Raw genomic sequence first — 13,766 nt, forward strand, 5'->3', positions numbered from 1 at the left:
CTGCCTGCACTCCCTGGAGGCAGACCTGCACACTAAATAACAAAACCACCAAAACAACGAGGCTGCTTTCACCCCAGGAAGAAAAGAAAAGTGTTGGCAAGAGTTTCAACATCAAGAAATGCAGTTAAACTCCTCCATCACACAGTGGCTAGAGCACCGGCCCTGTCGCCCGTGGGTTTTCTGGAGCAAGTCGAACACAGCGCCAGCTCCCGAAACCCAGCGCACTCAGGGATGCAACGAGGACATCCAACCTCAGCAACTCCCTGTTCTTTGCACCAAATGTTTGGTCACACTTTAATAGTATCTCCAAGGGAGGGATGGGTGTGGAGGGAGGAGTCAGCTTTTACTTGTGTTCTGCTTCCTTTGAGAGAAGAAGAAAAAAGCTCCACAGACTCTTCCCCCACCTCTGCCTTTGCCGTCTTACTTGCTTGGCACAGGACACACACAGTGGGTTTCAACTCCCACCAAGAGCCAGGCTGTTTCATGCTATGGCCTTAGGCCTCTATTAAAAGCGATTTAATTCACACAAGCCCTCTGAGGACTGACAAGCCCGACTGCTGCTGCTTGTGGAGCACTGGTGTGCTCCATCTTGTTCAGTGATTGCTTTGGGTTTTGCAGGAGAGAACGTCTCTCCCATTTTAAAACGTTCCGAGTTGAACGTGCCGGCCAGGCTGCTGCCTCAGGGCGGGCAGAAAGGCAGGCAGCCTGCTGCCTGCCCAGCCACTCCTGTAACTGGTGCTGTTCAGGGAGGACAGGCAAGGCTGGCCACGCTCAGCTGTCCCTTCTGCCTGAACCTTCCCAGCAGTCAGAAATGCTGTTTGCAGAATACCAGTGTGAACACCCCAGTCTGCTCCCTTTAGCAGCTGTTGATGGGCCTATTGTCCATGAATGCATTTAATTCCTTATTAAAGCTTCAGATACTGACCCCTCTACCACCTCTTCTGACAAAAACTTCCAGGAGCTCACCACATGCCATGTGAGGCGTTACTTTCCCTCACCCGCTTTAAACCTGTCTCCAGCTACTTCCACGGAGTGCTCCCTGCCTGCAGGAGCTGGTTAACAGCAGCTCTGTGGTCAGCAGAGGCACTGCCTTCCTGATGCGAACTTTGATCCCACCTTCCTCTCCTAAAAGGGCAGCTCCAGGCTTTTCTCTCCTCATAAGGCAGCTGCTTCACCCCTTTCGTGGCTTTGCTTGCCCTTCTCTGCACGTACCCACCGTGTCCCTGAGCTGCAGAGCCCAGCACCGCACACAGAGCTGTTGATGTGGGTGCACCAACAATTTATATAACAGCAAAATGACGTAAAACAAATCTCTTGTTCTTAACACCCTTCCTTCTGATGCCCAACGTCGCTGGCTTCTCCGGCTGCCCCCGCGCTACCAGCCCATCATTTCAGAGATCTGTCAGCTGCGACTCAGATCCTTCCCGAGCTGCGGCTGCCAGGTCAGAGCATCGTGACGTTTCAGGGAAAGACAGCAGCAGAGGGGCCTGAACGGGGAAACAGTTTGTGACTGACAGTGCTTTCAGATCAGCTTCAACCCGTTTTGAAACCTGGTGAAGTGCCGACACCCTCACAGGCTTCTTTTGGCAGCACACCAGTCTGCGTGCACACCGCCCGGGGAGGAAACCAGTGACAGGGTTGTCTATTCAGAAAGGCAAATGTTACCCCTGAGGAGGGTCTTCTCCGAGAGCTGTGCATCCCCAGCCACACCACAGCCTTTCTCTCTAACACAAAGAGCAGAAGTCTACATCCCCAGCCCCACGAGACCTACGTGTAATTTTTCTTTTAGGAGCAAACTTCACTCTATCCAGCTGCTGTTTTGTTCTCTTCTTTTGCAATCCACTCTCTTCCTTTGACTCCTGCTGTAATGGGGAAAAAAAAAAATGGTGAGTGCATACAATATGTAAGAAATACTACCAGCCCCCTCCCTGCCACTACTCAGACACAAACACTGGTTCAAGAACAAGCCTCTATTTGTGTGAAATTTGAATTTCAAACATAATGCAAGCACATTCTGTAACTATTAAAAGCTGTGTGATAAGCATAACGAGCAAAAAGAGTTACAGACTGACATAAACAGAGAAGTAGGAGAGACAATAGACTTCATGCCAGTCACCACCATGCACTGCACCTGCTGCCCATGATTTTGGGAGAGAATTTGTTTGGCCTTGCTCAAACACTGGTATTTGTAAGCACTCAGAATAGAAAACCAAAACGGTTTCCTAAGTGATCATTGCACACCTGTGAGCCGGGACTGTTTTCTGCCATGCCCTTTCCACTACTCTGCCCAGTCAATTCCAACTGACCAAAATTAGAATCCCAGCAATTTTGTGGGACCCGCATTAATGCAACCCAAGGGCAGGAGAGCCAGCTGTATTTACTCTTTGTGCCATTCTTCCGTTGTGCTGCCACAAGTGTTTCACTTTTGAAGCTTGAATCCTTCACAAATTTGTCATCTCGAGGCCCCCCAAGAATAACACCCACACACCAACCTCTGTGCATTCAGCTTTAAGCACACCGACGGCAACACGAACGGTCACGGGCTTAATTGGCACTCATTTATGCAAGCTGCTGTCCTAACGGCTTAAGCGAGGGCGTACACATTACCTAAGGCTGGCACTGGACCCCTTACAATTTGTCTCTCTAAATCAGGATGGATTAGAATCAAACCCAGTGTTTCAGGCAAAGACCCACGCCTGGCCACGATGGGCCTTCACACGGCCCTGGCTGCGGCTGCGCTAGTTGCTGCTGTCCATGAGACTCGTGGCCAACTGGCCACATGTTGATGCCCCCGTACCACCTCCTGTGCCAGGACGGGGGGGGTTCAAGGTGGGGTTGTGGCTTGGGCTCCTTTAGTGCAAACTTATTATCCAGTGTTATCAATTTCTGCTGCCTGTGGCCTATGTTTCTGAAGAGTTTTGGTCAAGACATCTCCACCCTTAGTGTTATCTGTAGATTTTAGTCATGTATATACACCACTTGCTCCCTCTTACGGATCATTAATGAGGACGTTAAAACACACAGACCTAATATTGATCTTCTTGGCCTCAGCTTTACATCTCCCCCAAATGAGACTCTCTTCTGCTCATCACCAGCTTTTGCTGACAGCCTTTTAGCAGGATCTCAATCCAGGAATGTTACTACCTACACCAAATTGAATTATTTATCCAACTAAGATCTTGCAAGACGTACTATTAAGCGGTTTCCTTAAACCCTAATACATTACAGCTTTCACATGCCCCAATACCTGGGCCAGTCCTCACTTCCACTCATTTAAGAATCCACTCACAAGGCAGCAATTGTGCTTGGCAAGTCCACACACACACACACACTCATTTACACTTAAGTGTTTTTGACTTTGACAGATTCCCTCTCTTCCCCACCCAGCTTGGTTTTGGTACCCTGTTTCTAAGATCTGCTGCTCTGTCTCAAAAAGACTGCTCCACAGCCAGATTCTCTCTTGCAAGAAGATGGATGCCAGAACGGTGAACTGCTCTCTCTTCCAGGGCCTGGGTATGTCACCCTTCAGAATTTTCCACAAGCCACGGGTTCTCCTCCTCTGCCTTGCCCTGCCTCAGGCTGCAGCAGCAGCCTCACGCTGACCTTGCGGGCAGCTCGCACCTAAGGGAGTGGGGAACGGTCTGTGGGATCACACCAGGATCACGCTAGGATTATACACTGGAGGAGGTTAAGCCACAGCTCTCCCACTCTCTCCCAAAGCCCTAACAGTGCTAAACCTACTCCAGCTTAAGACAGGGGCAATTTAATCCTAGCAGGCTCTGTAAATCCCCAGCTCTTCTCTCTAGGCATCAATCTTCCCCTCATCACTCCTGCACTTGCCGGAAGGTCAACCCTGACACTCTCATCTGCAGCTCCCTTGCAGGGCACGGATGTGATTTATGAGCACACTGAACTCGCCAGGGCTGCCAGGCTCTGCTCTGTGCACAGACACACACGCCTCAAACCCGCGCCGCACGTTTGAAGCCGGGGCGCAAACGCCTCCGGGCCTCGGCAGGGGAAGGGGCCGCCGAGTTCCACCGCGCAGCCTCGGTTCCCTGTGCCGGCTCATGAAGAATCTCCACATTTACAACGGTGGTAAGAGCAAAACTACAGCAGGACACGTGTTGTACGAACCTCGACCATTTGAGAGAGATGTTTAAATTGCTTAGCAGCGTTCCACCCAACAGCCACAGCACAGCGAACCGCTGAAGCAAATCCAATTAATCCTGACGGGCCAAAATATACACACACATCTCAATCCCAAGAATTCTTAAATCTTCTTTATTTTTAAACCCAGAAAATAAAACATACCTTTTAATTAGGATTTATGGCTGTTTGTACCTCTGCTGGGAGAGAGCCTCGCAGGCCCCGGAGTGCTCTGCATAAATGCAGGCAGGGATGGTTAGAAACAGAAGGTGCCAAGAAAATTCAGAGAAGACAACAGGGCTTGCTCTTTCTGACCCAACCTTTTAATGCTCATCTGTCTACAAGGATAATAGGAACTCAGGGGGCCACTCAACCAACTGCCTTTCTAATAAGATCACAAGTCCAAAAATAATCTTAATCAATTAAAATATTCCCAAACTGCAGCCACTACTCTTAGTTACAAGGTCATCTCCAACACACAACTTCCAGGGGAAACTAATTATTACAGCAGAGGCGAGGTGGGAACTGCACACCTCTGCTCAGTGCCAGCCTGGAGAGCATCTCGCCTCCTTTGCCGTCAATTTAAAGCATAATGGCCAGAAGGAATCCGAATTCTCTTCCTGTGTGTCAGGCTTTGCAGTTTAATTTATGATGCTCTCTTATGAGCAATTTCACTGTCAGCATTGTACACAGATCAAGAGAGAGACAGATTTCCAAAGTTCCCTCCACGCTCAGCGGAAGGCAGCCACTATTCTTCTTCCTTGTTTATTTAACCTGCTTGGTTTCTCCAGACAGCAGGAAATCAAATTCTCATTTTAAAAATGCTTTTGCACGTACTTAAGAGAACCTGACTCCACCAGCAGAAACAGATACAGCTTCACTCTCTTTTAAAAGCCCATAAATGGAAGCCAGTAGCCAGCCTCCCACATCCTGCTCCCTTGAATCCACATCATAAACCACAGAAATCAGCTTCTCCCGATTCAGGGAAGGGAAGACTATGGGGAAACGTCTCCATAGCTCACAGTGCAGACTGCAAAGTCAAAGGCTCTGGCTGATTTTACTGCTCAACGGCAGTTGGGACCATCTAACGATAGGGCCCAGACAAACACCACACGTCCTGCACAGGAAACATGCAGATGAAAACCAGACTAATTTATTTTTAAAAGCCAATTAGAAGTTGGAAGTGCCACGCTTGGCTCTAACCAAGGCTGCTGCTGAAATTAATATCACACCCTACTTTATTAGTCTCTGACTTGAGTTCAGAATCTGTTTCAGCTCTGCTGTCTTTCAGCTCATTAGAACAAACCTGCTGGAAGTCGAGACCTGAACGACAAGACACAACGGGGCTCGTGCCAGACATGTAATTCCTGACACACTGGAGAGAGGCCTCTGGAAAAAAAACAGCTTTTACTGGGCTGCAAGGAGCCTGGATTCAGACCAGTCTGATCTCAGAGGAGCAAGCACAGCGAAGTCTCCTTGGGAGCACAGTCCTCTGGGAGCTGAAGACACCGGGTCCCTGGGTACCGCAGCAGAGCCCGTGGGGACAGAAGGGGCTGCAGCGGTAGTCCCACATGGCTCTGCTTCACTCTGATGCTCTGTGGTGGGAGATGGGCGCTGCCATCCTAGCTGTGACACTGCCAGCACCATCTACTTTGTAGCAAGGTGTCCCTTGGGCCAAGCCTGGGCCCAAGACAAGTGCCTGCTGCCACAGCTGATGGAGAATAGGATGGGACGGTACCAGGTGTTCCTGCCGATGTCCAAACACACCTCCCTCCTCCTACCAAAACCAACACCTCATCTGAGACATCAGCACACGCTGCAGTTTGCCCAAACTGTGAGGATCTCCAAACACAGGAATGCTCAGGGAAAGGGAAGTTCCACACCAAAGGGAAGACAGGCTGTGGACACCACACAGAAACACACAGCACCATCACCCTGGAGTCCTGTCCAGTCGCCCTAAGGGCTGGCAGAGCTGATGAACCCGGCAGAAAGTGCCCGGGAGACTTCATGTAAACTCTACCAGTGGAGGCAGGTACCCTCAAAGCTCCCCATGGAAAAGGGACCCTTCTGAAAGGTCCCACAGCAGTTCAGCAGGAGTCAACTGCACTGAAGGGTGTTGGCCAGTCAAATAGGTTAGTACAACTGCCAGGCCTCCTGCTGGGTGCCAATCACCTTCCAGACACAGCTTTAGAAAATCTTGGGGCCCAAAGAGTCTTAATCAAGAGTCCGATTCAAGCAGGATGCTCATGAGACAGACCAGGAATCGCTGTGCTTGGAGCTGGCATCATCGACACGATGGAGTACTGTGAACTTGTGAATGACCACCCACCTTCTGGCACAGGCAACCAGCTCCCCACAGGAGTTAAACAGGGCAGACAGGAACCATTTTGCTCATTTGTCATGGCTGCGTTTTCAGAGACAACAGTCTGCACAAAGAAGGTCATCTCCTCTAGTTTCCACAGAGCCAGAGGGACTGTTCTTATTTTATCTGTCCCTTCCCAAAAAAAGATAAGTGTTTCCCAAACCCAGCATTATATATAGCAGAGATCAGAAAGCCCCACGTCCAGAAAACTTCCATCTGATGCAGCTCTGCAGATGCCACAGCATAGACACGAGCAAAGAAAGAGAAGTTGGCAAAATTGCATGGATGAGCTTGATAATCCAGCATGACTGAAAAATTCCTGGGAGAGGCAGTCTGCCAAAGATCATCAAAAGTGAGAAGCTGGAGGCTTTCCAGGTGCAGCTGCTACAAGATCTGCTGGTCTGGAAGCAGAACTAGGGACTTGTTCTATAGATACCTGCCAAGAGACTGCCAAGGAAGAAAGCCATCGAATCAATGATGCCCAAATTGTCCTTGTAGCTTTTGATTCATAAGGAACCACGTCCTAACAGATGCAAGATTAATTGAGAATGTATTGTTCTCTAAAATTGCTATTGATCTGAGCTTCCCACACCTCTTCTGGAGCACATAACAAGGTCTTACTAGAGCAAGAACAACAGTTACAAGGTTCGAAACTGAAATTCAACTTGATGTACACTGAAGAGCTGAGACAGTAACAGAAGCCAGACAGTGATGTTTTTTGAGATTCCAAGTAAATCGCATTTTTGGGTCTGATTTTGTAAAAAAACAACACACCAAGAGGCTGTTGCACTGGATCTGGAAGCTGATGACTCACAGAAAGAGACTGAATAAATCCACTCATTCAACTGACTGAACTGTTGTCACTTAAACAGTACCTAATTGGCTCTTTAACGGCCTCTCTGAGCATATCCTTTTCTGTAATATGACCGATTATGCCATCAGAATTTATTGTTTATAGACAAACTTGGAGAACAGTCAGGGAGCCTAACCCTTTTATAGATGCCTTTTAAGAGACGTTTGTTTCCTCTTTTTCAGATACACGCACATTGAGATGAATAATTGCAGACAATAACAGGTCTTGATCTTTTATGTACTGCAGCAGCTCTTAGAGCTGCTGATTTCTTTTTTTCCTTATAGGTTTCACAATAAAGGCCAGTGATGCAGCAGACATCTGAAGTTAACTTAGCATATTGCAGAGCTAAGGGTTTAACCCCACTGAACTATTACTGCCATATGTTCTATTTCTTTCAGGGAATTTCCCAACGGGAAAGAACTCAGACAATGTGAAGAAAAACCATCCAATATCATTTGCCCTACAGCTTCTTACTGTTTATTTCTAGTGCTTTTCCCCCTCCTCACATGATAATCGCCTTATTGTAGAGAAGCATGCTGCAGATGTGGGAGCAAAAGGGACTTGATTTAAGATCTACAGCTTGAGAGTGAGCTGAAATGCTTTTGAAAATGGTGGAATTACAAAAAGCAGCTTAGGATCCCCAGTCATCAGCGAGGCAGGGCAAAGCCTCAACAGGCATATATTAAAAAAAAAATGATTCTAATAATTTCCTCTCATCCACCTCAAGTTGAGGACAGACTCTCAGGGCTCTGGGTTTCCCCCAGGTGGGAGTTCCTGCACTCATCCCAGACAGGAGACGTTTCAATCACTCAGGGCAAGGCCCGTGTTTGTAAGGCAGCGCTTGGGATCAACGATCTGAGCCTTTATCTCTCAGCCAGACACATCCAGGGCGCAAGTTCACCTCTACACCCCACGGAAGGGGGTTAAAAACTCACGCTTCTGTAATTCAGGATCAGTTTACCAGACACCAGCTGTGTCTGAGCTACTCACAAGCCTGTGTTCTGAATCATTTTCTTATCTATTTGCTCATAATACAGAATCATGTTTCTATGGTTTAGCTGGAAATCAATCAAATAAAAATTATGAAAAAAAGATTTGTAAAGGGATTGAGGAAAGGTTACTTTTAAATTATGTTTCAAATTCAGTTCTGAGAGGATTTGGTTATCAAATCCCAGACTCATAACTCACCCTCACGAAGAGCACCGTTCATTTCCTAGTCAAATAGGATTTTATTCATCTCCTATGTAAGAGAAAGGACGGCACAATACCCTCTGAGCTAAGCCTGACCCTGGCACGCACAGTGTGGAACTCTCAGGCACTCTCCTGCAACTGCAGGGCCCAGCACGGGCTCCAGCCCCCGCCGGCCGACCACTGACCTCTCCATCGCTGTCAGATATAACAATAAACGCATCCACAAAGCTGCGCTTCTTCTTGGCCTGGGCTGCGTTCCTCTTCTCTTCCTCCTCTTCCTCCCCATCCTGACTTTGAGAGTCCAGGCCCTCTGTGGGCTTCTTCTTTCTCGGCATCCTTCACTGAAACAGAGGGAAAGATTAAAAGCCATTTGTTTCCTTCTGATTTAGATTTTCCCTCCAACGGCTCTCCTTCGTTTTTGCTATTTTTAGGCAAAATACCCCAGGCATTAGAACCTTATTACAGAGTGTGGTGGACTTAGCGTTACTGGGAGCCACACGTACAAGTCACCACTCATCCAGTTAAGAATACTTTATTACAGCTGATTGCTAAAAAGGGGTTTTGAGGGAACAGCAACACCGATCAAAGATGCTCTGAATGCCCTTGCTCCAGAGCAAAGAGGTTTAAAGCTCATCAAATTCCTCCAAAGCATCACTTCACAGCAGGTCTCCTGCCCTCCAACACAACCCTCAACTTCCCTTCCTCAGCCCCACAACTTCAGAGCCTTGGGGCAGAACAAACCAGGCTCTGGCAGCAGATCAAGCCAAAACTTACATGCCAAAACAAGAAGCCACTTCAGCACAGCCATTTGTCAGCTTTTATATTCAACAAAACAAGTGGGGAAAGGCTTGTTCCTCAAAGGATGATGTTTTTGCTCTCAACACAGCAGCTCAGTGGAAGGCTGCACCAGCACTACACAAAAAGGAGAGGCACAAACAATGGCAGTAGGCAAACTGGAAACAGGACAACAGGTTTATCTGGCAGCCTGGATTCCTCAATCAGCATCAGCCTCCGGAAGTCCTTTGCACAGACATGCCTAACCATTCCTATTAAAGAAGGCACTTGACAAGCAGGGAGGAACCTGCTGAGCGTTATTAGTGCGAACCCGAGTGCTCTATGAACAGCACAATTGAGGGCAGGTGCCCACACAATGCAAGCTAGTACTTCAGCCTCTCCTTTCCTTGCCAGCCTTTAGACTGCTGGAGAGAGATGCACAGCAAGCCTTAGCTGCTCTGATCAAAAAGGGCTCGGCCAAGAGGTTCGGGAGCAGCGAGGGAGAGCAGCAGGCCAGCACAGAGTTAAACCACCCATTCCTGTCTGTGTTGGCTGTTTGGCAAATCACTCCAGAACAACATTTGGCGCTTCCTGAGCTGTCATCTAAAAGAGCCTTACAAAGCAGGCTGAGCACCATCAGCTCTGTTTCAGTTAGAAATAAACATGTGCAGAGCGGTTAAGCAACCAGCCCCTCGTTACACACCAGAGAATGGCAGAGCTGGAAATGCAAGTCAAGTTGGCCGATTCCCAGACCAGTGTCCTTCCACAGGATCATTCTGCCTTCCTTCAAGATCCCTGAAATAGCTCAAATGTGCTGCTTAGATCTAAAATAAGAGTAAGAGAAGATGCAACAAAGACCCCGTGTTGCCCAGTATAGAGCCAAACCCTTCTCTGTAACATCACAAAACTGCCGGCAGCCGCCCCGTGTGGAAATGCTAACCGACAAGAAGTCCAAAATCCCCAGCAGCGTCTAGAACGGCAGTGCACTGCTCCACCTACAGTCCGAGGCAGCAAGGTGAGGCTGCCAGAGGAATACAAGCGCTCCCTCCCCACTATGTGCAGCCTTCAAAAGCTCCCTTAGCCTTTCCACCTCCCTTCCTCTGCAAATACGTGCACACACACGCCTAGAGACAAAAGATGATTATCCTGGTGAGTCACGATTCGCACCGAAGGTTCGCTGAGCCCTCTGAAGACAGAATATTGTACAAATGGCATGCACAGCTCCAGATGCCTCTGCAACCACTGCTGCAGCCCACAAATGGTTGTCTGTTTAGGAAGGGGAAACAAGCCCAAGTGCTGCTTTTAGAAAAGCATCGGTTCTTGCAAAGCAAAGCTGCTCTGCTCCAGACGACTTTAATTCGGGTTTTGTTGGAACACCCTCGTTACACTTTTCCATTTGTTATCTTTTGCTGCAAACAGTCCCTTTGGCCTCTGCACAGAGAGATGAGCCAAGCCTCACCCCCACAAAAGGCGTCTGTGGCAGGGGGGGAAATGCTCCCTTATCTGCAGAAACACTACTGGGGACGGACGCTTTGGTACAGTGACAGGCAGGAGCCCTCCAGCACCTGAGCCTACGCTGGGTCACTCTGCTTTTGGAGACACAGACTGGAAACCTTTTTACCATCAAAACAAAAGCAAACAATAAGAAGCAACTGCCACGCTGCCTGTCTGCTTTTCTACATCCACGCTGGTTGGTAGCAGCAGCTCTCCTCTGACTCTGCCCATGCATCTTCTGCTTGGTGCACTGTGCTAAAGAAGAGATCACTGAGAAATATCAGCTGGAGTTATGATGAGTCACCTGCCTTCAACATTTAAAGGAAAGGAGAGAGGGGAAAAAAAAAAAACCAAGAAAGATGTAAGAGATGGAACCACACAACTCCCACAATGCTTCTGAAAACGAAGGGACTTGTGGCAAAGAGAGTCTCTGTAAATGTAACTAAGGGAACAAGACAAGTAAGAGATCACTCGTAGCTGTGCTAGTCTGCAGCGATGAGTAGGAGAGCAGCAATAGCTTTTATTAGACAAGCTGGTATAGCTGAGGGGGAAAAAAAAAAACCATGCATCAGAGCATACACAGCCCCTCTTCAGGTAGGGAAACTAAGCACAGAAGCTGCATTTTGCTCTTAGCACTCTTAGAAAGGGCAGTTGCTGGTCCCCAGGGTCATGGTGCCTGCTTTCTGGCTCAGCAAAAAACAAGGCCAGGGACTGAATTATCTAAAGCTGCCTTTGCAGTTTGGCTCACAGACTTGTTTTCCAGTGATCCTTCCCCCACCCCTCACCCCCCAACTCTGAATTTCAGAGAATTCCTTTGTGAACGCTCTGACAGCAGAGGTGACCTCCTGGCAAGGGGCTCGCGCTTGCCACGCTTCTCCAGTCACATTTTTTAGGGATATCCTTGAAGATCCCCAACTTGTGATTATTTGTCATTTTCCCTCTCATCTATCATTTTGATGAATCAGAAAGCAATTACCGACAGAATAATTCTAAATCTTGACACTGCAGCTACAGACCTGCCAAGCTGTGACAGCTTGAAAAATGCTTGAAAACGAAGCCAGAAATGAATGACTCTCATCCCCGGATGAGTTTCTGAGCCGTTTGAGACACAGGCTGTCGCTTTGTAAACAACTCCCCACCCTGCCTCAGGAAGAAGAGGCACGACAACACTCCCCTGCAGCCCCACCGAGCAGCTCCACGTTCAGGCAGGTCAGTGCCACACGCCTCCCTGGAAATATCATCCCCAGAACCCTCGCCTCGACCCGGCACACAGGGCCCAGCTGGTGCTCTGCAAACCACAGGACACAAGGGCTCGCAGCATCCCGAGGGGAGAGAAGTTGTTTACAGGATTTATCCGCTTATAGACCCGGCTGTTCACGAGAAGGGACACAGGGACCACAGAAGCCCAAGCACCGTGCGTTGGCAAATGTCACCAAGCTCTGTGGGAGATGCTCACTGCTCAGCTGCTCTTGACCCCAGTCCAAGCAAGTCCCACATGCAGCACCTCTCCCTTATCCAAAGACAGGCCCTGTGTGGGGGAAAAGCAACCCCAGCACCTATTCAAGGTCCTCCCATCCCCTTCACAATCCGCTGCCTTCAGGCATGGAGGGCTCTACAGGGAGTCTAACAAGGATGGGGTCGGGGCTACTCAACAAATGTCACCCTGGGGAGGAAGTATAGGAGGTCCCAGGTAGGATGAAGGGTGAGCTCAGGCAAAGTTAGGGTAAAGCAAAAGGAGGGGAATGTGCTGGGACTGCCTGGGGAGAAGGGGATTGAGCCAGCCCTGGGAGGGGGAAAGAAGAGGGGCAGGTGCTGGCCCCAGGGCCTAGCGTGGGGGGATGCTTCAGAGCCAGAGCAGAGCTCTGGGGAGAGGTCAGGTTTGGGGTGCTCTCCTAGGGGAGGGCCACGGGAGAGGAGCACCAGGATGGCTGCAGGGAAAGGGGCACAGTCCCAGGGTCCCCTCCGGCGCAAAAGGCTGCAGTACAGCCTTTCAGGGAGTGATACTGGGGTGTCCTATCACCCTGGGGGGACTGGGCTGGCTCTGAGGGGCCGGTTCCCGGATGACCCGGGCCAGGAGCTGGTGGGCGTGCCTGGCGGGTCAGCCCCGGGGAAAAGGGCCGAGGAAGGGGCCCAGGGGTTCGTCCCGAGTTCCCTCAAGGAGAAGAGACGGCCCCAGCCAGGGGAAGTCAGCGCCCGGCCCCGGGAGCGGCGCGGCGGGCGAGCCCGGGGCGAGCCGCAGGGCAGTGGGGCCGGTGCGGTGCGGCAGGCCCCGCGGGGCGCAGGTACTCACCGGGCCCGGGCCTCCCGCGGGCCGGCGCGCCGCCCCTGCCGGGCCGCCCCGCTGCGCGGCCCCGGGCGGCGGCGCCGCTGCCTCCCCTCCCGCCGGGCCGCCCCCCGCGCCGCGCCGGCCCCGCTCGGCGGGTCTCTCACCCGCGCTCAACTTGGCGGCGGAGGCCTCATTGCCCTCACGCAAGATGGCGGCGGCGGCTTCGCGGCGCGTCACGTGGCCGGTGAGGCGGGAGGCGCCATGTCGGGGGCGGGCCCGGCGCCGAGCGAGCCCGACGGCCTCGACGCTTGGGCGTGAGGCGCGGCGGCCGTTTACTCAGCGCAGTGCTGAGACCTGCGGACAGGACACTGGGCGCCGGCTTCCCAGGAGGAGGCGGGTGCGGCGGGGATTTGTTTTCAACCCCAGTGAAGCCTCGCTGCTTCCATAGCTACCGCTACGCTTGACGCTTGTCACCGCAGCGTCCGCCGTGCCGTTCGCACGCCCACGAACGCGGGGCTCCACGCGGCCGACAGCGGCGCCGGGGGAGGCGCCGTGCCGCCGCCACCTTGCCCACAACCGCCATGGCCGCCGCCGCCCGCCGCGGGCACGTGGGGGCGCGCGGGGCTCTCGCGGGAGGCCGCGCCGCCGTTGCTAGGCGCGAGGGGGCGGCGCGCGCGGGC

General features: G+C 51.1%; 1 protein-coding gene across 6 annotated transcripts in view; it reads right to left on the reverse strand.

Moving 5' to 3' along the window:
* UIMC1 (ubiquitin interaction motif containing 1) overlaps positions 1 to 13,678 on the reverse strand; it is a 39,265-nt gene extending 25,587 nt beyond the window's left edge. For 4 of the 6 annotated variants that reach the window (XM_062002384.1, XM_062002387.1, XM_062002389.1 and 1 more), the window contains exons 1-3: positions 13,111 to 13,173; positions 8,738 to 8,893; positions 1,772 to 1,862 (exon numbers count right to left, since the gene is read on the reverse strand). In XM_062002384.1, the coding sequence (XP_061858368.1) occupies positions 1,772 to 1,862; positions 8,738 to 8,887 (241 nt within the window). In that variant the 5' untranslated portion in view covers positions 8,888 to 8,893; positions 13,111 to 13,173. Of the gene's footprint in view, positions 1 to 1,771; positions 1,863 to 8,737; positions 8,894 to 13,110; positions 13,174 to 13,250 lie in introns of those variants that run through there. The other 2 variants (XM_062002386.1, XM_062002385.1) reach the window with 2 other exon arrangements.
* Positions 13,679 to 13,766: the final 88 nt, after the last annotated feature.

This window comes from Colius striatus, chromosome 9 (genome assembly GCF_028858725.1).
Source record: "Colius striatus isolate bColStr4 chromosome 9, bColStr4.1.hap1, whole genome shotgun sequence".
Taxonomy (NCBI): domain Eukaryota; kingdom Metazoa; phylum Chordata; class Aves; order Coliiformes; family Coliidae; genus Colius; species Colius striatus.